The sequence below is a fragment of the Synchiropus splendidus genome, chromosome 14, assembly GCF_027744825.2.
Source record: "Synchiropus splendidus isolate RoL2022-P1 chromosome 14, RoL_Sspl_1.0, whole genome shotgun sequence".
NCBI lineage: Eukaryota > Metazoa > Chordata > Actinopteri > Syngnathiformes > Callionymidae > Synchiropus > Synchiropus splendidus.
In genome coordinates this window covers 13,645,601-13,668,757 of record NC_071347.1, presented here as the reverse complement: position 1 = coordinate 13,668,757, position 23,157 = coordinate 13,645,601, and the positions used below count along the sequence as shown (strand labels likewise).

Below are 23,157 nucleotides of genomic sequence, written 5' to 3'. Positions count from 1 at the left end.
CAGAAAAACAAGCTGACCTTGCAGCTTTTAGGGCATGGACCTAGGATGCTGGTGCCATAGCTATCCATCTTGCACGATCTATTCACGTCACAAATCCTCACCGTGGAACTCATTTTGTTCAGTGGGAGAAACATCACACTCTGCTTCCTCTGTTCCTGCTAAAAGAGTCTGGGGTCCTGTATGTGGGTTCATAAAATTCACAAATCTTGACTGTATGTATCATGGAAAATGTGTGTTTGCCCATCGAGAACTATGGTGGGATGGCAACTGCAGACGAAAAATACAGTTAACAGTTGATGAATGACAAGGCTCTGGTCGTGAGACAATTCTTCAGGGTTTAGTTCATGATGGTGGCCTGAATCTAGTGGGATACATTTTTGAATACCTTTGTTTTAGCAAGCAATGTTTGAAGTACAGTAAATGGTGCTTACTTTACTTTACTCAAGTTTCTGATATGTGAATGAAACAAAGACTGAATGAGAGTCTCAGTGACTACAGAGTTAACTACAGAGTCACATTCTCTTCTCACTGCAGAACAACTTGTGGACTTCCTAAAGTTGTGACCGCGCACAGATTGGGACAATATGGTGCTTCAAGGTGACCCAGGCAAACATCCCCTCCGCCGGCGCACATGTTGCCATCAATGCAAATTCCCACTGCAGCCACACCTGCTGGAGGTGACAGGACACCAACTGCGGTCCACCTCCAGGTTTTTATAAACAAAAAAGCTTGCCATTTATGGCCCATTTTTGCAGTGTCTGAATGTTGTTAGTCAGTTTGTTGTCCGTTTTGAATCATCTAGTATTAAAATCATAACACAGCCTGCACCACAGACGGGGAGGAGGCGTGACACTGGGTTTTGTTTAGAATATGAGCTAATAATTGTTGTTTATTTTGTAGCTGTTTTAATACTAATAACAATAAACTCTTGGTACCGACCATTCGACAGCGATGTACGGCGAAACTATCCGTGAAGTATGTAGATTCACATACATCTTCTATTCCTCTTTGTCTTCCAGAGGTGGGTCGCAGGGGGAGCTGTGCTAATCCCAGCATCTATAGGCGCCGGTTCATCACTGGGCAACACATAAAGACAAACATTCATGCACTCACACATTCACACTTTAGAGTGCTCATTCAACCTGAACCCCGAATGAGAATGTCTTTGCATTGTGGGAGGAAGCCGTAGCGAGAACCCATGCACACATGGGGAGAACATGCAAACTCCTTCCTGAAAGACCACAAAGTTGGAGCCCAGTTGGGCTGGAAGTTTGGATGATATTACATACAGTTAAAGTAAATAAAAAAAAACAATAAAAATAATAATAAATGAGTTTATAGCAGAGTTTTAAAGGTGGAGGTACATGTTGTGGATCGTATCTCCCCTGGCAGACTGCACCAGAGTTGAGGCGTGCTGACATTTCTGTCAGAGCTCTGTCACCTCTAGATTTAAATGCAGACTTATAGACAACTCGCAGAAAGCCACCTGAGGATCTACGTGTCCAGGCTGGTTCACACAGCATTTTACATTTCTAAAACAGGAGTTCAGCTTTTTAACCACAAGGCAGAAAAGTTAGAAATGAAAGATGGGACCCCTTTAAAACAAAGACTGTCCTTCCCTTGAGCCTGGAAGTTAAGCTACCTGAGTGCCCAAGGTCCACTTCAGCTCTTTTACCGCTGATCACTAATATGGTTTTCTATCCAGCACAAGAAACTAATTCATACTTGAATGACACTACGGCCCCAAATAAAGTCCACACAGGGGAAATACTGCATCTATCAAATGCTAATAGTCTTCTTTTGGCTGAATGGTTGGACAATGTTCTTTGTAAAGTTAGCACTAATGGGTAATTCCTGTTGCCCGCCACTAAAACATTATGCTTATTAGGTTATTTATGGGAGTTTTTAAACACTGAATGTCACTTGCAAATGCAGATTGTTTAGCCTGAGAGCAAAATTATTTACATAATTTCAAAATGAAAGTTGCAGCAGATCTGCTTTGCTACCTAAAAGTTTTTGTTCTTCCAAGTTAAATGAGGAAACGCGTGGACTCCGAGTCAGTAGGTTTATTGGGCTTTTAATATATTGCTTTAGCAATTAGGCTGTGCCGCAGTTCTAAGACAAAAGACATTTAGAGGCGCTATACGAGACCGGGGAAAGAGATGGATGCTGCTAAAATGGAAATCAGAGGGAGCGGGAGACAATTGGCTCATTTGGGTTGACAGAGCCGAACCGGAGTGTTTGGAAGTGATAAGGGGCCACATAGACAGGAGCGCCTTATTTACCATATTAATACTACCGACGCCATGTGAACACATTTTTAAAGCAATTCTAAAAAAAAAAAAAAAAAAAAACATAGGCAGACGTTTACACTTTGCGACCTGAAGCGTATTTACTCATGCTAATGGTCTGCGTAATTCAAACACTACAGAATTAGAGCTCATATAAAAACGCTTTTAAGTCCCCCCACACACACTCTTTCCTCCTCCTCTCATGTTTACCAGCCGTCTCCTCTGCTTGACTGAGAGGGAAGCATTTGTGTGAGTAATTCGGAGGGTACTTCTTACTTATTTATAAACCCTCTGCTTAGATGTAACCTTTATTGGTGCGTTTTTAAACACTGATCTCAAGCCCTTTCTTTCCCGGCAATGTTAATGATTGAGTTGATGTGTTCATTCATAAATTCTGTTTGTTCTTATCTCCCATATTTTGTTTTTATTTCATGTGCAGCATGGAGAGTCTTTTCACATTCACTTGAGCTGATAGAGAATGTAGCCCTGTTTGGCTGCTAATGCTAACTTAAATGTCCCGTAATATGCTAATTTCTGTAACTGCTCCGCGGAGCTCAATGTGAGCGGAAATGTATATTTCTGCTGTGCCTCTGCTCCATGCCATTTGTCCACTAGAGATGAGAAAACAACAAACAATAAATACTCAGAGAAAATCTCCTCCAAGCAGGAAGACAGCTGGTCTTCGTTGTTTCACCAGTAGAACACACAACTATGTCTGCATTTTCCCAAACAAATGTCATCATTTGTTTCTTTTCCATAATTTCAACCATTCTCAAGTCTTTTTTGCGAAAAGATCGAACTAAACATAACGCAATATGGGTAGATGGGGTTTCATGAAACAGTATTTCAGAGTTGTTAAAACAGTGTCTCAATTTTCAGCGGCCACTAGATGGCGCTCTTGGTTTAGGAATGATGTGAAGCCTCACTGAATTAGTTGTGGAAGTCCAAACATTTCACAGCAGACAGTGCCATCTGGTGGCCTCTGAAAACCAGGACACTGTTTCATGAAGCCTCATCTGCACATCGCCACTGTACACAGCATCACTGAAAACGGTCTGTCTATTATCACACAATCAGATACAGAAAGGCTTCTATTCTATACTTGAAAGGGATCTGCAATTAATAAGTGAAAGGAAATGGCTGTCGTCATAGCAACCAACCTGTTCCTTTTTTTTTTTAAACTGACCAAGGTCGCACTAGACCAAATTCAACATAGACAAAATTGCATCAGATTTTCAGCATCAACCTTTTAAATAATTCTCTGTGGAAGCATCAAAGACAACACACCAACTGTTTTGACAGTGTTTTTCAATAAAACATTCCGTATCAAGGACTGCCGACAAACAGACCTGGCTGTGGAAATAAATGAATGTACTGCACCAGGCTTCAATGTCATCATTGTCGGTCGAAAAGTTTTGTTTCAGATGAAGCAGCTCAAATGCTTTCCGTGGTGCCTCATGAAAGATCTGTTAAAGGTCGGTGAATGGTTCGTGACTGCTCCTTTCACGGACTCCCGCTGTTCTGCCGCGGGAATTTAATCCCCCACGATGACGCAGTCAGTGGGGAACGCCCCTGAGCAGCCGGAGCTGCAATCCGACTTACGACCGTTTGGTCGGAACCGATCCTGGTCATAAGTCGGATTGGACGTCAAAATATCCGACGTGAGGGTTATAGGTGCTACTGTAGTGGTAGATCACTGTGTGAGAGTGAGATGCTGAGATACTGTGCTGCTGTAACTGTCATACGCGTTGCCACGTGCTGTGGTGCCGGACATCGAATTAAAAAAACAACAACATGGACCTGGTCGTGGTCGTAAGTATGGGTGGACATAAGTCGAGCAGGTCGTAAGTCGGATGTCAGTTGTAGTGGGACTATACCTTTCTGCTTCATGAGTCAGTGATCGCTTACCAAACACAATAACACGAAACCCAAAATGATCCAAGCACAAACAAGGCTTTTCTATTGATCTGGAGTCACTGTCCAGAACTTGATCACAGTGACTGGGTGGCGTGTACCGAGACACGGTCACACCGCAGACGGTTTGACTCAAAATTCAGAGAGCCACATTGTTTTAGTGTGTTGCTGAAAAGAGCCACATCCTACAAGTATGTGAGTCTCTAAGGCTCACCTGAACAGCTGGTCACATGACTTGGTGGCAGTACAGCGGTTAAAGCAGTGGTCCCCAACCTTTTTATCACGTGGACCGCTCTATGCTTGACAATTTGAACGATGCCATCAGATAAGGCCTCTGCATGTTTGTGTGCTTGGCACTTGGGAATCACCGACCATTATAAATCCATATTTCAAGAGAGACTACTGCTATTGTCTGTTAAAAACGTTTTTCTTCATGGAAGTTGTGGGCTTGTCTCATGTCTCTTCACTGAGCCTTTTCCTCTTCGCAAAGAAACTTCCCAAAGACGGCTGTTTCTGACTCATTTTGCGAGCTTGTGGGTTACATTTTAGCTCTCAAGTGACTGAGGCTTAACAAAAAGAATCTGGTGATTTTTCAAAAATAAAAGATCACTCAAGTTCAGATAATACATAAAACGGAAATAGTGAATTAGTTCTTGTGCTGCCCGGTAACAGTTGATCCACGGACCGGTACCAGTCGCCGGGGGGTTGGGGACCACTGGGTTTAAGCTCATCGCTGTGTGTCACGAGGTTGTTGGTTCGTGTCCGGTGTATGTCTCTTGTGCAAGTATTTATATTTTACCGTGATCCTCCTCGACCTGTAACTGAATTACAGCCGGATTAGTCTGCTACTGCGAATTCAAGAAGGCTTGAGAATGTAGCCGAGCCGTCGATGGGCATCAATACAGATGGAAGTAAGCTATTATTTCATTGTAGCCGATCAATGTTGCGCCACTTTTTCCTGTCAGTCATTCAATTTGCTCCATTCTTAATGGAGTCGCAGGGAGCTGTAGTTATCTCAGCTACATAGGGTGATGTGTGGGGGACACCCTGGACACAGGAGTCAACCACTCACTCACACACGGTCATCAGTTAACTTATGTATCTGCAGGAGGAAATCAGAGTGTTTGGAGCCCACGCAAACTTCTCTCAGAGAGGATCAAAGTGAACCTTTTTTGCCATGAGACTGAACTGCTAACCACTTCCTCTCCGTGTTGCTGACTTCAGTAACATGAGACTTATATACTCATTTTCGTTTGGACCTTAACAAGAGACAGATCAAAGTAAAAATGTTCAGCCGAAACATGCTCTCTTATTACTGGAAATAAATGTTTCAAGTTTAAAAGAAGGAATCAATATTTGTCTGATTTAGAAGTTCAAAACATGCCAAGCACGTTTGACGTTTGACCAACAGAATATGCTCAAACTCTTGTTTCTTCGATGGCAGACAGTAAAATTGGTTGTCACTTCGTTGCTCAGCTGATAGTGACATTTGAAGTAGTTTAAAACCTCCCACTGTTTCCAGATAGGCTCAACTGTCCAGGGCAATGGGGAGTGTGAGAAAGTGGTGAAGAAGCGGGTGCAGGCAGGATGGAATAATTGGAGAAATGTGTCAGGTGTGATGTGTGACAAAAGGGTGGTGAGGCCAGCAATGTTGTATGGTTTGGAATCAGTGGCACTGAGGGAAAGACAGGAGGCAGAGCTGGAGGTAGCAGAGATGAAGATGCTGAGCTTCTCTGTCTGGGAGTGAGCAGGATGGATAGGATCAGGAAGCAGTAGATCAGAGGGACAGCACATGTGGTCAGGTGTTTAGGAGACAAAGTCAGAGAGGCTAGATGGAGATGGTTTGGACATGTACAGAGGAGAGAGAGCCAGTACATTGGTAGGAAGATGTTGAGGTTGGAACTGCCAGGCAGAAGGTGGAGAGGAAGGCCAAAGAGACTTATGGAGGTGGTGAAGGAGGACATGAGGTCTGTAGGTCTGTTTGAGAGAAGAGGAAGCAGAGGACAGGGTGAGATGGAGGAAGATGATCCGCTGTGGCGACCTCTTTAGGGAGAAGCCGAAAGGAAAGGAAGATGTTTCCAGATACAAACAGGTGTCACTCTGGCGGCACCCCAAGAGTTCGGGATCAAATAAAGTTCATTTTGGCTGCACTGTCGATCCAACGATTGAGACCATGAAAAAGTTTTCTCTCACAGCGATTTGGTGGCGTATTGAACTGGCAAAGTGTTTGGGATTTTTTACTGCCTCACACCAAATAACAGCTTGGCTCAAACCTCTACGGGGCTCTGATCAGGATGAGCCCCAAATAACAGATGGGCGGACACACGTTGTATTGAGCTCCACGATGCGGTATTGTGTCACAAACATATCTGTCTCAACTAGCAACCTGTTCTGGGTGACGAATCCAGAATGAAGTATAATGACGTGAATTGAACAAAAAGGAGTTCCAATGTCCTGAAATCAGACGAAACCGAGGAGTGAATGAAAACGCTGACACCAGCAATTAGAAGAAGGCGTTGGGGAAAATGGCTCGTCTGGATGATTTAGGAACTGAGACATCGACATTCTGATGTTATTGAGCCCAGCGGATGATGATGATGTGATTAGTATTCAAACGCTTATACAGTTTAAAATGCATGGAACAGTGCCGCAGGGAGGGGCAAGCACAGCCCCTTCACTGCCTCCGCCAGGGACTGTTTGGAAGGTCATGGAGAACAAGTGAGCAGGACACGAAAACTGTCACTTGAAAGTTGAACTTGATAAAGTAAAAGTGCATCTCAGCCATTGAAACTCTGTATATTAAAGCGATTGACATTTCTCTGCAATTCTATGACGCATAAAATGGTTTGCGTCTTCCAAAGCAAGGACTTTAAATATGAATACAGTACAATCTGTCAGGGTCACAGTCAGCCCGCTATTCACGTCTCTGTGTGTCTCCCACTATTTGCTCACCAGCCAATCGCTGTTGCTCTGGAATCCTGGGGAACCATAGCAACCGAGAGGCCTTGGCTGCGATTGGCAGGGTCAGTGTCTTGAATGGAAAAAGAAACGGAAGTCAAGTTTAAAGACGAAACCAGCTGGATCAACGCGACTGCCCGGACTGATAAATAGCTTCAAGCATCTGACCATGAGTAGATCAGAGGAAGTATTAGCCTCAATAAAGGTTTTCATGCAGGGAACATAGGGCAGTCAGGCCAACCACCTGGTAATGGGAAAAAAAAGAAAAAAAAAAAAAACGCTTCATTTTGCCAACACTGTAGAAGCCTCTGGGCAAATCGGAAAAATAAAATCAGTGTTTTCTGCAGTACAATTTAACCTTGTAATAACTTTGGAATAATCCAACCTACCATTCAGGTTACAGTACAGAACTTGTGAAGCCCTGAACCAGGAGGGAGTTTCTTGGCTTGGAAACATGCTTCTCACGTCTGAGCTGATGAAAGGCGAAGCTCCACTTTACACTCCCTACTTTTATAATGATGTTTAAATATTACATGACGACATACAATTACCTTCACAAGCATCGGTGTCTTGCTACCTGGCGATATGTGCTAAATACATTTTCTCTGTTTAAAATTTCATATCAAATGAATTATTCAAATAAAATGGGGAGAAAAGTAGATGCAGACTTTGGGGGCAGTGAAACAATGAGGACTTTGATGACCTGGAAAAAGAGATGTTTCCACAAATGGGCACTTTTTTTTTTGGAGTCTGTCTGCAAGCAAAATAACTCAAATAGTTATGACTGGCTCAGTAGTGAACAAGGGTCAGTCTGAAGCAAACACACAACAGATAGTTGCGACTGGAATGTGCTGGAAGTTGAGTTGATTTTTCCACCTTCTATCTGTGTATGACTAATAATATTTTAGAATTGTATTGCTACTTAATAGGTAAATTACCTCTCACGAAAATGTGTACACTTTTTGGGTGTATTTACGGAAAAATAAAACCCCCATTCCCTTACTTCCTCCTCACTTTATCCAACTTTATTCCCCTCCCAGTGAGTGGAGGTGTTGCCAGAACATATGCTGTCACTTGACAGGAGGAACAAAAAAAAAAAAAAAACACCAGGAATGATAAGGAGTAGACAGAGTGAAGGATGGAAAAAAAATAGAGACCTCCAAGAACAACCTCCAGCTGCCAGCCTTTATCCAGAGCTGCACTGGTCCAGAGAGAGCTTGCTGGCCTACATTGGAATGACAAGAGACAGTGTGTCTTCCTTCAGGCCGTTGGATGGCAATGACATGTTCGGCAACATCACTGTATGACAGTATTTTACAGGAGGCTTTCACCATGAAAACAGCGTTTAACAATTCGATCACCAGCTATTGCAGGATGTTAAATCAGTCATTTTTTTTTTTTTTTTTTTTTGGAAGTTTGAAAGTCTGCCTGAAGCAAAGAGAAGATTAGCCACCTTTTCCTTGATATCTTACTTTTGGAGGTTTGTGAGAAAAACAGACAAACAGGAAATGCATTTTGAAATTGGCTTGAGAAATTTGCAATGACTGCTCAAAACACATTAGCACAAAATATCAGGGAAGTGATCAGCAACACCATCGACTGTGTCTTTTTTCTGTTGTAGAAGACAATCCTTCGTCCTTTTTTAAGCTTTTGTTGATAGCATGATCTTAGTCCACTACATATCTGTGTCCGTTCAATGTAACTCAATGCACTGTATGTGGGGCAAGAGTATGCCCGGGACATGTCGCCGGTCCACCAAGGGCAGACAGAGTAGACAACATAGGAGGAAATCAGAGTGCTCAGAAGAATGCCACTCAAGCACAGGAAGGAGATACTACTCATGATAATAATAATATTCATAATAATGCTTCTTTATCTTCCTGTCAATGCACTCAGGGTCACAAAAACATAAAATCAGATTAAAACTAAACACCAGATAAGACACATGCAAATGAAATACAACTCCAAACATAATGTGCCATATTAGAAGGATGTTTCTGTCAATAAGACACATGGTCATTGAAAAACTTTCTCCCAATTTCTTTGGATACTATAGACTGAGAAGGGAGTGCTTGACCCACAGGGTGTTTGACACTGCACTCTATTTTTGAACAGATTTAGAAGTAAATAACCTGCAGCTATGATCATCCATTTGCTCCTAGAGACTACTGATGGTGTTTCAGTGATGTGGCTGTTGTTCAACTCGTATTGTTAAATTGTAATGCAACTTAATTTCTTCTTATTAACTGAATTTATGACAATAAGACAAGCCATTTTCTATGATAAATAGAGGCCAATGTAACCACTATTTATGACCTTGCAATCGTGGTCCTTAACAGAAGACGGTCCAAACTGCTATTATTATCACGCATTCTTACATTATGGAAGGTGCTGTGGCCGATGCGAGTTGTTGTCCATTGTGGTGGACTGGCGACAAGAACAGCCTGCGCTTAGCCTCAGGCCAGGTGTCAGCTGCAGTCGGCTGTCAAATAGGATTTGAGAGTGAAATAAGGAAGCAGGAACAGAAACAATGTCAGGATGACTGAAAAAAATGTATATTCAAGTTGATCATGAATTCAGGTCAGAAGGCAGAGACATTTGAACAATAACTATTTTACTTAAGTGTTCATTTATTACATGAAAAGTGTGACATTTGCAAAGAACTATTTGTAAAACAGTTCATTTATGCATCCAGTGATGTTTCACGCCCAACAGTAGACTGACTCTGGCCCTAGCCCACATTACAGCCATGAATCTTCGACTCGAGGACTTCCAACCCTGATAGAATTCCAGCAGGGTTTAAAGACCCCTCCGCTGCCTTCCTGCACCAGATCCTATCAAGCCAGTGAGACAAAAAAGCAAAGCGGCAGCTGTGCTATCCTTTTCACCTCTTCCATCCCCTGCCAATATGGATCGTGTGAGCTGGTGACACCACTCACTTCAAAAGATGAAGTATGTCTTTGGTGGATGCTTCATCAGTTACCCATTGGCTGAAAATCAATAGATAAAGAGGGAGGGGGAGGGGGGTAGAGACAGGTGGGTATTCTTGAGCATCAGCCAAGCGATTCTTTGACTGTTGCTGAGCCAAGAAAATACAGGGGAACGGGAAGTCCTTTAGAAGAAATGCACTCCGTTGAACGATTGGCTTGATATAACGGAGCAAGCGGGGCAGCAGATGATGACAGGATAAACAGTTGACGAGTCATAACACATGCATTACCCTCTTTATTAAAGACCTGAAGGTAATGGTGTAAGTCAATAATAATCCAAGTCTTGCGGCGAACTCATTGGGAGCGTGTGAGCGGTTTGTCGTTTCATTATATCCTGTTGCTTCCGCCATGGACTGGTGCTGAACAGGTCACCAGCCTACTGAAACAACACACACCCACCTATGGATGGATTACAGCCAGCAATTCACCCCTGCATGTTTCCGGAGTGAGGGAGGAAATCAGAGTGGCAGGAAAAAAAATGCCTCATAAATTTGGCGTGCAACCCGCAACTACTTATAGTGAGGCAAACACTGTGAAAAACTGAATTAATAAATCAGACCATAATAATAATTAGGGATGGGAGTCAATAAAAAATATATATATATTCGCGAATTTGTGATGAATTCATCGCAATTAATTGCAGTTTAATGGTATAAGAATATTTGCCACAAGAATCCAATATTGTTTATCAGTTTGACAATAGCACAATAAATCACGATGGTGGCTATATTCAAGTTTTTACATCACCTTATTTAAACTACTGCTCTTTCAATGTCTAGAAAATATTTGTCTTAAAATGAAACTTTGCCCCCATATGACCAAGTTACGCATTCTCAGCGGATTCCTCCATGTTTGTTGTTGTTGTTATCATCCTTGCTGCGGAGCGTCTTGTGCATCAGTGTGATCAGTGGACCAGGAACTCCTGCACTTACAAAGGTTCCCTGTTGTCTGCAGAGCAAAAATTAAATTAAATATTTTAACATGTTTTTTTTTGTTGCAATTAATCGTAAGCAACTCATAAAAGTCCCACCTCATAATAATAATAATAATAATAATAATAATAATAATAATAATAATAATAATAATAATTGTCCAGGAACAGAAAACTCCTTTAAAATAATGTCAATTCATCTGTAGCCCAAATTCTTCCATTACAACCTTGTAAAACGCTTCACTAACATTAAACCAGCTGTTGCAGAGAACTAGTGCCCTTGCATTACAAATCTGTCCAGACTTCAGTCAGATACTATTCCACTGATTTAAGTATGACATCTGTGTGCTGATATGCAGTGCACATGTTTTGTTTGCTATATACTATAAATATTTGCTAAAAGCCAACCTCCCTTAATATGGCTGAGAGCATGACGTCGGCCTGAATCTATTCCAGCTCTAGTCATTGGACCTGGCATATTAAAAACAGATCCATGATGTCTTTATAGCACACAATATACGGGCAAGTGCAACACTGAAGGTTTCCTCTAGCAGTTCATAATCTAGTCCTCCTGGCTTTCAGCATGAGTTAGCAAAGCTGTCTTTAACAAGCTTGAACCTGAGATCCGCAGCACAGATTGAAGGTTGAACTGGCCTTTCATGAAATTTTAAAATGAGCAGCAACTGCAGTAGCACCTGGCGTCCTTCGGTCGTTCAAGGTGCAATGTGTTCGCTCAGGCGATGACGACGAAGAGCAAACCCTCATGAACTCTCCTTTAAATCAGAGGTCATGTTGGAAAAAAGACAGTAAAATAAAATATATTCATTTAAATCAGCAATGGTCAAGACACCGTGTGATGTCAGGGCCTCACCTATTAAGCAGGCGTCTTCTTTTAGAAGCGGAAAAAAATCAAAGATTCTGTCTGTGTCACTGCTGTCAGGACCATTATAGCCAACAGCCAACAGGCTCTTATGAAGCCACGGCCACAGACAAGCTGTGCTTGGAAAATAATAAGAGTGTGCTCTTCCTCAACCCACACAGTTACTGTAACAACTCGGTAAAAAATGTCTGCTTAGTCAAAGCGAAGAGCTGCCATCACGCCGCTCAGTGATAGGACAGCCTGTAAGGATTTTACACTGATGCATCTTCTGAGGAGAGGAACAACTGACAGACACTGGAGCTTCATCCGCGTAATGAGACCCACTTGTACTGGCACCCCGCAAAGTGTGTTGACAAATACTCCGGTTTTTTTCTATGCTGCACTGTGTTTTGAAACCGTATTGGCAAGTTACCACTGAATAGTTTTGGCTCTTAAATGGGCTTCACATCAGTTAGGATGCGTTCACACGGAGGAATATTAACACAGAGCTTCAAAGGAAAAACACGCGCCTGCTGACGTCATGAGCTGAACATTGTTTGTTTGAAGAATTCAACTTTACTGTAATACTCCAAAGTTTGTGTCAGAATTAAAGAAGCAATATTTATTTAAACATGCAGTGCAAGACCTCTGTATCACACACTAAAGTGAGAAGTTATCACTCTGTTATTATTAGTATTATTAGTATTCAGGAAGTGATGTGATCATCTGTGTTTATCCATCAAAGTAAGTAAAAAAACAAACACAAAAACATATTTCAACGATAAACGGTAAAGAATTGATCATCAAATTCTGATGGAAGTCCGAATTACTACTGACTACTAGTGATGGATAGATGAGGTTTCATGAAGCAGTGTCCTGATTTTCAAAGGCCACCAGATGGCGCTGTCTGCTGTAAAATGTTTGGACTTGAACAACTCATTCAATGAAACCTCACAGCACTTCTAAACCAAGAGCACCATCTAGTGGCATATGCAATACTGTTTCATGATACCTCATCTACCCATCACTACTACTGACCGTGTGCTGTATGAACAACAGGGCAAACGCCCCCTGCTGTCCAATTGAGCTCATTGCAATTAATGATATTTCATACATGAAAGAAAGCCTCGGATCGTGAATACATTTTTTCTTAAAGTTTTTTTTTTTGTTTGTTTTCACTGTATAAGCCTTGATGTCAACAAACTTGGGTTTGCATGTAGAAAACATTCACCCTGCTTTTAATTCAAATCCCCAACTGTTCAAATGTGAACCTCAGTGAACAAAATCACGAGTCGCTCACCTTCAACGTTGTGTACATATAAACGGTGAAACACTTTAAATAGAGCCTCCTTTGCTTTTTATTGAGACGGCGATGAGACGCAACGGTGAATGAGTCATACTGTTTTACAATGTTCAGCGGGTTGTCGATTAAAAAAATAAAAGCAGCAAAACCGAACTTACAAAATCTCTTTGTCTGACTGAAGATTGTTTTTTAATGATCCAAGCCAGTAAATGCAAAACAAGCATTGCACCCAAAGAATGCTGTATTCTCTGCTTCCATGAGTCGTGTATTAAGGTATGGCCAAAACATTCTGATAACCGTGTGAGGAAAGGAAACCCATAAAAGTGTGTAGCTGTGGGATATATGTATTTTTCTCTTTCACAGTCATGGAGAAATTAATGTTTAGAGCAAGCTGAGGCATCAAAGACCAACAGCCTATCTGACCTGCATAGAGCCCCACTGTGGGGTATAATGCAGCATTGTACACCAGTCACTTAAAGACCCATTCATGCAGACACTAAGCAAATGCATAGGATGGTAGCGGGTGTATGAGTTAGGAAATGATTTACAATACTGCCTCCAGCCCAAAACAGTTACACACAGATGGAAATATACTTCAAATGAACATCTCTCTGATTAGAGAAATACAAACCAAAGGTTGTGTTTTTATTTTTCATAGCCTCTTTTGTCTCTCCATAAAAATAGTGTTGCTCAAAATAAACAGAAGAAAAGAAAAGGGAAGAAACAGAGTCATGTTTCAGGGTACTCCGTGAAAAAGCCTCGGCGTCAGACATTCATTTAGCTTGAGTCCAGTCGGATGTTTATTTTCTCCTCTTCGGAGTCAGAACGATCAGCAAAGCCCTGAACCACCGCACCACGTGTCCGTTCCTTTGGAAATTGTGTATCGGAATGAGCCCTTGCAGAGACAAGTCAGGCAACTGCTTTAATGCATTACTAAAATAGCCCTAAACACTACACAAGCCATTAAAGAAGCAACAGAAGGGGGAAAGACAAAATGTAACAAAGTATTTTCAGCAATGGTTAGTCAGCACTTCATGTTCTTCACTGGGACCAACAGAGAACTGTGTGTACACATAAAACATGTTAAGAAACACTACATCTAAGAAGCACTGGTACTCTCAAATAAAGCTTATAGGTTAGATCCAGCGAACGGAGGGTTAAAACATAGCGTCAGAAAAACCACTGCAGTCCAAAAGCATTTGGCCGATAGCTACTGAACAGCACTTTGTATCTGTGCAGTTTTGTTACTATCGTGGATGGGTTTCTGTCTATCTAGATTCGTGTGTCTTCGTCTGATTATTTTAATGTATTGCATAAAGTATTTGGCACAGTAAATGGTGGGGATGTAACCAGGGGCTGTAGTCGGAAACCGGCTCTTGTGTGAAGACTATTTTTTTTTTTTTTCAGCTGCGTCCTAGATATTGTCAAAACAAAGTAAATGCTTCTTTTCTTTTCTACAGTAGACATCACCAAGTTCTATAATCAATCACAAAAGCAATTCAGTTTCTTTTTAAAATAGAAGTCACCAGTTTTTAGAAAATAGTTTAAAATGTCTTTCTTTTCTAATATAATCTGCATGTCTCACCACTGCTCCGTAGTGTCATATATATATTTGTGGGTTTTTTTTTTTTTCAATAATTATATAATTATGTATAGGCATGTACAAGAAACAAAAACCAAAATGTCTCTGCTTCGCACGACTGTACAAAATAAAGTTAATATTTTGTTCTTTGTGCACTCTATTGCATGAACATGGTGAAAGAGTCCAGGTAAATCCACAGGAACGTCAGTCAGATTTGGGTCTCTTGAACCTTTTCCTTTCCATGAGAAGTCTTTATCATGTATGGATCAGCGATGGTGCTGATGTGGCTGTGATGCTGTCTCACTGAGCGATGCAGAGAGTTGTTCTCGGTCCAGTGGGCTCCATAGCCCATTTGTCTGTTTGCAGAGGACACATAGCCGGGTTTAAAGGTGTTGCTATTGTGTTCCACTAAAGTAGGCAGAACCAACCCGGTGTCATCAGAGCCACTGGATATGGAGGTGGGTGCCGGAACCGGTGGAACCTCCTCATCCATCTGAATGATTTCTATGGTCCTGGCAGCTGCCACCGTGCTCCTTTGTTGATGCCGTTTGCGCAACTTATAGAACGCTATCAACATGGCAGCCGCAAACAAGGTCACAGCAACGAAACAGCCAATGATGATCTTCGTGGTTTTCATCACCTCGTCTAGGCTGGCTGCCGGACCACTGGGGACTTTGGCAGTGGGATTCGACACTTGCCTAGGAGTCTGGGTGTTTTGGAATAAAACCGTTGGGGTGGAAATGAAGACGGGCTGAAAGACAGAAGGCGACGCAGCGACAGTAGGCTTCGGTTTTGGAGTCTCCTCAGCAGTGGGTTCTAAAACCTCCACAGTTACCGTGGTGAAATAGGACAGATTGGATGTGTTTAGTTCGGCGTTGCTGACATTTAAGTAGGCTGAGGCGTTTGAGTTTCCTGCCATGTTGCTCACCATGCAGGTGTAGACTCCCGTGTCAGAGGGGAGAACGTTAGAAAAATTGAGCGTCCCGTCATTTAGGACTGATATCCTTGGGTGAACTGAACCATGGGTGAGCACAGTACCACTGGGCAGAAGCCAACGAACAGAACTCATAGCGGCTGTGCGACACTTCAGTTCCGCCACTCTGGCTGCTGAGATGTTCAGATCTCTTGGGGCGTCAAGTATGAATGGTGCCGAACACTGGAAGGTGTTCTGATCTACCTCCACCAGGAACCGTCCTCTCATGTGTATAGGGGTGTGGCAGCGGCCACAGCAGGTGGAGTTGGTCGGTATGTATTCTCTAAGCCACCAGGAGAGCCACACTACATCGCAGTCACAACGCCAGGGGTTATGGTGCAGGTGGAGCTCCACAAGGTACTGAAGAGGAGTGAAAAGGTTATGAGGAATAGAGGAGAGGTTGTTATGCGCTAGATTCAACTCCACCAGTTCTGTAATATCATCAAATGCGTTTCTCTCAATCGTTGTTATGGCGGAGTTCATAATCCAGAGTTTCCGTAAGTTTTTCAGTCCATGGAAAGATCCAGGCTTGAGTTCAGGAAAAACGTTCTCAGACATTTCTAGCTCCTCCAGTCCCACGAGAGGAGAGAGACTGGGGAACTCCCTCAAGTTGCACATTCCCAGGTTAAGATACTTGAGGTTCTGCAGACCCTCAAACGCTCCATCCGAGATGTACTCCAGCTTTCTCAATTCTCCCAAGTCCAGTCTCATCAGCGAGGGCACGCGAGTGAACGCATTAGAGGGGATGCTTTCAATGGGATTATTTCTCAGCCACAGCTCTCTCAACTTTGACAGGTTCTCAAAAGCTCCACTTGGAATGACGGTTAGCCTGTTATCGAACAGCTCCAGCGTGTTGAGGCTGGTCAACCCGTTGAAGGCCCCCACCTCAATCTGCCTGATGGCATTCCTGCCCAGCTGCAGCACCTCCAAATGGTGCAGATGCCTGAATGTGTCTGCCTCTATGGTCTCTATACTGTTTTCCATCAGGTTGAGGTACCTGGTGTTGGCCGGGATGTTTGGAGGAACACGAATTAGGCCACGGCGGGTACACACCACCTTGCTGAGTTGATTCGTGCAAGAGCACACTCCCGGACAGGTCTGTGGGTGGGCCGAGCCCGATGCGGGGCCTGTAGACTGGCACATACTGAAAGCAGGCACCATGAGGGTAAGCACGGCGAGCAGGGCTGCATTCCAGGTAGGCTGCACACTAACCTGGCCCAAAGGACTCATGGTGTGGAGGGCTCATTATTCTGCATGGCGGGGGGAGATGGTAAGCACCAGTCGACAGACCACCCTAGCCTGGCTGGAGCAACTTAGGGCTCCTAAGTTCCATCCGTAGCGCAGGGAGGTTCTACATGAAGAGAAATGCGGCAGAGGGAAATGGGAGGAGGGGAGGGGGTATTAATACAAATGAACACGCCAAACTACATCTACGAACAAAGGAAGAAAACAGAATAATAAGTTTGACGTACCTCATGAGTTTAAAAGTGATCCTTGTGCCTCTTCCCAAAGGTCAAGAGCTGCAGTCATCACATTAATTCACAAATTTCCATCGAGGTGAAACATGGCACTTTTTTTTTTTTTCTTCTCTCCTGAACAAGTGAAGTGGCCCTCTATTAGCCAAGAGTACAAAATGGCTCCTGGTGTTGAAACCGGGGGCTACATTGACGGCACTCAGCGAAGAAGGTGAGGCCAGGGGGGCTTGACAAGTGCCCGGAACCCTTCTGCCCCAGCAAACTTCTCCCCTGCCAGGTCACGCCGTCCAGAGTCCATCTGTTCTGCGAATAAATCGAAACGATCCATACCGCGCAAGAACGGTGAGGCGAGACCGAGCGACAAAGTTAATGATATAAAAATCCCAGTTCTGTCAGCTCCAGATACATGTGTCGGCTTGTCCGTTTGCTGCCTGCTTGTCGAGAGACCTCCCTCAGTTTGACTTTGCCAAGGGCTAGTCGGTTGGTGATTAGCCCCGTTGTGACAGAGACTGAGAGACAGAAAAAGGCTAAAGAACTCCCGGCACAATCATCCCCCTCTCCTCTCCTCCGCTGCGTTCCTCTTACTTCCTCCCAACATTGGGCTGGCCGTGGTCAGAGCAGCTGCAGGCTGCCGTGTGCACAGTTAGCAGTAATCCATCTATTCCTCCTGGGGGAGGAGGGGTTGAGGGTGGTGGGAGAGATGGTGGCACTGGGTGGGGGGTTGAGAAGGGAGATGCGCTGCGCTGCTGGAGGTTCGCAAAATGCTGCCTTAAGAGAGAGAGCAGTCTTGTCCTCTTCTGCAAAGAGAGAAAAAAGAGCTGGGACGATGTGAGTGGAGGTGGGCTTCGTATCTGCATCCATGCACAGAGAAAGGTATAGAAGGTTCTTCTTTTCCAACGCTGTCTGTCTCCTCTCCTGTTTTCTTTAGGTTTCCCCCCTCCGCTTATATGTTAGTTTTCCTCCAGGGCTGAGGTAGTAAGTTATGGCAGTTAGCCATGTGTGTGGCTGTCAGACTTGCGGCTGGCTGGTGGACTACTGCAGTAGCCAGTAGAACAGGTAGAGAAAGACTAAGAGAGAGGGAGCGCGGCAGAGCGAGCAAGCGAGAGAGTGAGCGAGCGAGCGAGGGAGAGAAAGAGAAAAGCGGCACAGACAGATCAAGAGCAAGGGACAGATTGAGTGCGCAAGGAGCGAATTGTTTATGTGTGAGAGAGAGAGAGAGAGATGTGGAGGAGGAGGCACGCGAGCACTCAAACAGGCAGCCCACCATCACGGTCGCAGCAGGAACAGGGTTCTAATCCACATCTTCTCTTCTTGTTCATTTCCCAATCTCTTTTCTCTATTCCCCCTCCGAAGTGTGTCGGTGTTGCAGGCAACTAAGATGCTTGCTCTGCCCCCTCCCTTTGTCCTTCAGTGGGAACGTGAATGTACTGCTGACGCACTCCTCTCAGCTGCACAGGCAGCCTTAGAGCATTGGTTTGATGCAGTGTTCCTGTGTATTAACACATTCAACCTTCCCACCTCTCATCTTCCTTCATATACCTCCCCTGACTGTGGCTGCCTGATCCTCCTCTCCCGTCCGTCTCACTCCGTCTTCATCCCCACCCCTGACATCACTTCACCTGTGCGAGGCATCACCTACTTCTCGTCCGTCTCAATCCCCCACCCCCCCAAAACCTCTTTATGAAATTAAATGATGGCCGTTCCTGAAGTGACATGAAGTCAGACGTTCAACTCCAGGTATGGGGTGGATGTGTCGACTCAACTGACACTGGTACAGCAGTGCGCCAGTGTTTCCCACAAGTCATGTCACAAATTTCACACACATTATCGAGATTGTTTCCTTCTCTTCTTATCCTGTGCTTTTTTTTTTTTTTTTTTTTTTTTTTTTCGTCAGCAAAGCTTTACATAATATAATGTGTGTGTGTCTGGCGTGCGTGCGTGTGTGAAGGCTTTGGAGGTGGGGGAATAGGTTGGTGGGTCCGTGACATCATAGAGGACCGAACTGCTGACACTGCTTGTTCATGTCTGCTGGGCAGTCTTGTCTGTAGGGAGGAGAAAGATGAAAGAGCTTGCACACAGTTATCTCAAAAAGATGAGAGAAAAGGACTCTGCGATAGAAGATGACAGACTTACGTGGCAAAAAAAAAAAAAAAAAAGCCAAGAAAGGGAGCGGGAATGATTGGCTTGGTGCAAAGGGATGTATTCATGTCCTTGGTGGAAGACAGGCATGGCAGCCAATATGCTAAAAAGAAGACATTTACATAAATAAACAGAATTAGGGAATGTTTCTCCTCAGTAACCTGAGAGAAAAAAAACAAAAAAGAGGATTGGAATTGCAGGCCAGGAGTCAGAGGCGCAAAAGCAGCGTGGTGAGTGTAAGACTAAATGCCATTTGAATGCAGGAGAAGCTCTCTGCCGTGGCATAATGACCATATTCATCCGTAATGATTTCACTGGTTAACATAAAATGACACAAATTCCGCACGAGCGTTTGATTGAAAATAATATTATTTGATGAATGACATGATTGGACGTGCTAAGTCGACGAGGAAGTAGTGCTGCGACGTTCGTGGTCGGATCATGGGAAAGATGAAACACTGCTAATTTAAACAAATGCTTAAGAGACGAAGACGAGAACTAATGGATTTTTCATGCATAAATCACAGCGGTCTCAAGGCAGATGAGAATGCAATCTATTTATTTGTGTGTGTGAGGACACACTTTGTCACACACACACAAGAACATGTGACACGCTTAATTGGAAGAAAAAGAAAAGTGTCTATTGTATGGAGTCGTGGTGTCGTGCGTGGACTGTGCCTTGATTTATCAGGGTGAACATTAAGAAGTTGGGTCTAACATTCAGGTCAAGGAATCATTTAGTCTGGGTATTTTTCTCATTCAGAAGGCGGTGTGTTGTGGAACCCAAGTTCTCCTCAGCTTGAGTTCACAAACACATGGCCAGACATACTCAGGGGTTTTAGAAGTTTCATTGTAGTTTCTACCACACTGCCAAAACCATCAATGCCGTCAGTTTGTTTTGAGAAGCGGACGCGACAAAAACTATTAGGAAAAGTGACATCTGAGAAGTGGTATGGACGACGATTACAGTGGGTTTTGCTTTAGATTAGGCTGCAATAAAAGCATCTGTGACACAGGCTTACTACATGTGTTAAGTTATATATACTGTATATCCTTTCCTATGAATCCCTCTTTCGTGAGGGTTACTTTTTGTCCACTTCAGGCCACCGTAGATCAAGCAACCTGCACTACTTCCTTGAGCTAAAAAATAAATAAAGGAATATGTTTCTTTTACACATGACTGCATTTGCTTTCGCTGCTTTTCTTCACTGCGTTGGTGGCTCTCTCTGGTGAAGCGATGATCTACGTGTGTTGGTTGCGTGCTGACAGTGCGTTCAGGATTATCGGAATCTGCTGAAAATACCAGGGTTATGATGACTTGTGATTTTTGTGCGGTGGACACAAACCAACCCCTGGCAAAAACTAGGACATGTTTACAATAATAATAATAATATATTTTTTTTTTTATACTGTGGTTTTTCACACCACAGTATAAGGCCATTTATCCAACAGCAAGAATTGTGATTCAGAATAATACATATTATTGCCATGTAAGTCAGATCACACCCATAATGTAATTTTTATGATAATATTTTAAAGAAAGGAGGGCGCGCGTGTCTATGGTGGTGGGTCCGTGGTAAGTATACGACCCGGTCAGATAATTGATGGCCATGCTTGTAGCGGCTGTGTTAATGCTATTATAGGGGGCATGAGCATGAAAAGGTCAGTAAGCACACGGAATATATGACATTTCCTCCTGCTGTGTTTATGACTGTCTTCCCCTCTCTTCACCTTCGCATCTATGGGTCTCTCTTCTTTCGCGGCGTTGCAGTGCACAAAGATAAACGCCGCAAATGTTCAGTTGCATAACACACAAAGCTCTTGATCCACAAGCTGGTGGTCACTTTTTTTAAGTGAATCAAAGGCGTCAAATGTCACTCTTTCTGTTTTGCTTTTGGAGTTTCACTGTTGAACTGAGACCTTAGGGTGACTGCATCTAAAGTAATGAATGCTGCTGGAATTGTCTGCAACCAGTGGAGAAAATTCCATAGTATTTACGCCTTTGTTTGCCTGAGAACCTGTTGGTCAAATAACGGTTATTACTGAGACCATGTTCATCGCAGAAGAAGAACAACTGAATACACAGCCAAATTACCCTTTGACCTTTCCAGCCTGACCTCATATAGTGCGACTTTGATGTACGTAGAAAAAAAAAAAAATCAGGATGAAACATTAAGAAGAGCAGCGAGCAGTGTTCTGCTGTTGCTACAATGTCTGCAAGTGTCAGCCCAACATTTCGTATGCCTCTAAAGGGAATTACAGACATCCTGTTCCTCTTCCTCTTTTACTTCCTTGTCTTATCATCATAATGACTTCCAGTCTTACAGACAGCTCAAAGATGTACAAGGAGAGATGATGATTTATGCAGCATCACCTGTGTCAAACTCAAGGCTCGGGGTCCAAACGTGTCCCACCAAGTCATACTGTGTGGGAATGTTCCATCCGGAAACGTTCCAAAACATTGATGCAGAAGAGGGTGAATTTACCAAAGATAAAAAAAATGTCTTTTGTGTTATGAGGTGGAGAATATTGTACATTTTGCTAAGACAAGGTTCATTTAATATATTACATATTTGGCCCCTGCGTCATTGAGTCTGACACCTCTGATTGATGTTCCCTTCTGATAACCATCTATATGTTTTTACACTGGATAAACATGTATCAGCTATAAGTTGCAGAGCGCAGAGGAGGCGGTGACATGGGGTCAGGTCAATATTGGTCATGTGACATCCAGCCCACACGACCCGCAACAGGGGTTGGATGTGACTCTGCAGAGGGCTGATGCAAATGCTGAGCTACGCGTTTGTATGCGTCGCAGCTTCCTCGCATATCTGCATGTCACACTCCGCCAAGTGCTCTTGTTGTTCTTATCCGCTACTGTTAGAGTTAGTCGAGTCTAGATGGAACTGACGGATCCAATTAGCTAGTAGCATTAGCCAATACTTTAGCCGTAGACTGTTGGCTCTTGTTGATCCCTCGTCGCTCGGCCTCTGCTTAGCGTGGCAGGTCAGCAAAATGCTGGAGAAGCATTTGGCCTGAGAATAGAGGAATGGATGGTGAGAGAAAAGAGGACCGGTGGAAGCAGATCGATGTGTCCTGTATTCATTAACCCTCGCTCACGGCTCCTTTCCCTCCCCAATCACAACCCCGCCATTTTAGGATGGCAGGGGGTGATTTATTAGCTGTCCTGGCTCAGTCAGCACCATCGACCCACAGTCTGAGGAGAGTTGACTCATACCAGGATATACAGATTCCCTCACTGTGGGCTGAAGTCAGTCGCTAATCTGGCACCATTCAAACGGGGGCTCGAATGCAGACGCTGAGCATCATAACGTCTTTAGTGGGCAGGAGGCTCCAAAAGAGTCTTCATCGTTCAATATGTGAAGTTTGAGCTTGTTTTCTGAATTGCTTTAGGATTTCAGTTTGAGTTTAAGTTTTCGTGTTTGCACACGCAGGAGCGGAAACAGACACTCCGGCACTGGGAGGCAGGCAGATGTCAAATGTGTTGCATCTACTTGACTTCATCTTGGGCAAGCTGCCAGTAAGTTTTGGTTTGTGTGTCTTTGCTCCAGCACTGTTTTAAACCTCTTTTTGAATCCTGGTTTTCCTGTTCTGTTACAGAAGGTCCTGACATGAGTTGCCTGAAACTGTGTTGACTTTTTGGAGAGAACTCAACCCCTGCTGGATGGCTTCCACCCTTCCATTAAAGCGTGTCATTTAAAATAAAAAGGCAATGTTTGGC

At 43.6% G+C, this 23,157-nt stretch overlaps 1 protein-coding gene and 1 long non-coding RNA gene across 5 annotated transcripts in view; one reads left to right on the top strand and one right to left on the bottom strand.

Moving 5' to 3' along the window:
* Positions 1-18,613, bottom strand: part of lrrc4.2 (leucine rich repeat containing 4.2) — a 24,265-nt gene extending 5,652 nt beyond the window's left edge. The window contains exons 1-4 of one of the 4 annotated variants that reach the window (XR_008416589.1): positions 17,274-18,613; positions 10,103-17,152; positions 9,542-9,645; positions 7,825-8,388 (exon numbers count right to left, since the gene is read on the bottom strand). Coding sequence is in view for 1 of the 4 variants with exons in the window: in XM_053886306.1 (XP_053742281.1) it covers positions 15,037-17,031 (1,995 nt within the window). In the remaining 3 variants the exon portion in view is untranslated. Of the gene's footprint in view, positions 1-7,824; positions 8,389-9,541; positions 9,646-9,786; positions 17,153-17,273 lie in introns of those variants that run through there. The other 3 variants (XR_008416591.1, XR_008416590.1, XM_053886306.1) reach the window with 3 other exon arrangements.
* On the top strand, positions 18,028-23,157 carry LOC128771136 (uncharacterized). The gene is made up of 3 exons (XR_008416592.1): positions 18,028-18,149; positions 22,871-22,956; positions 23,037-23,157. It is a non-coding gene; the product is annotated as an uncharacterized LOC128771136 (long non-coding RNA).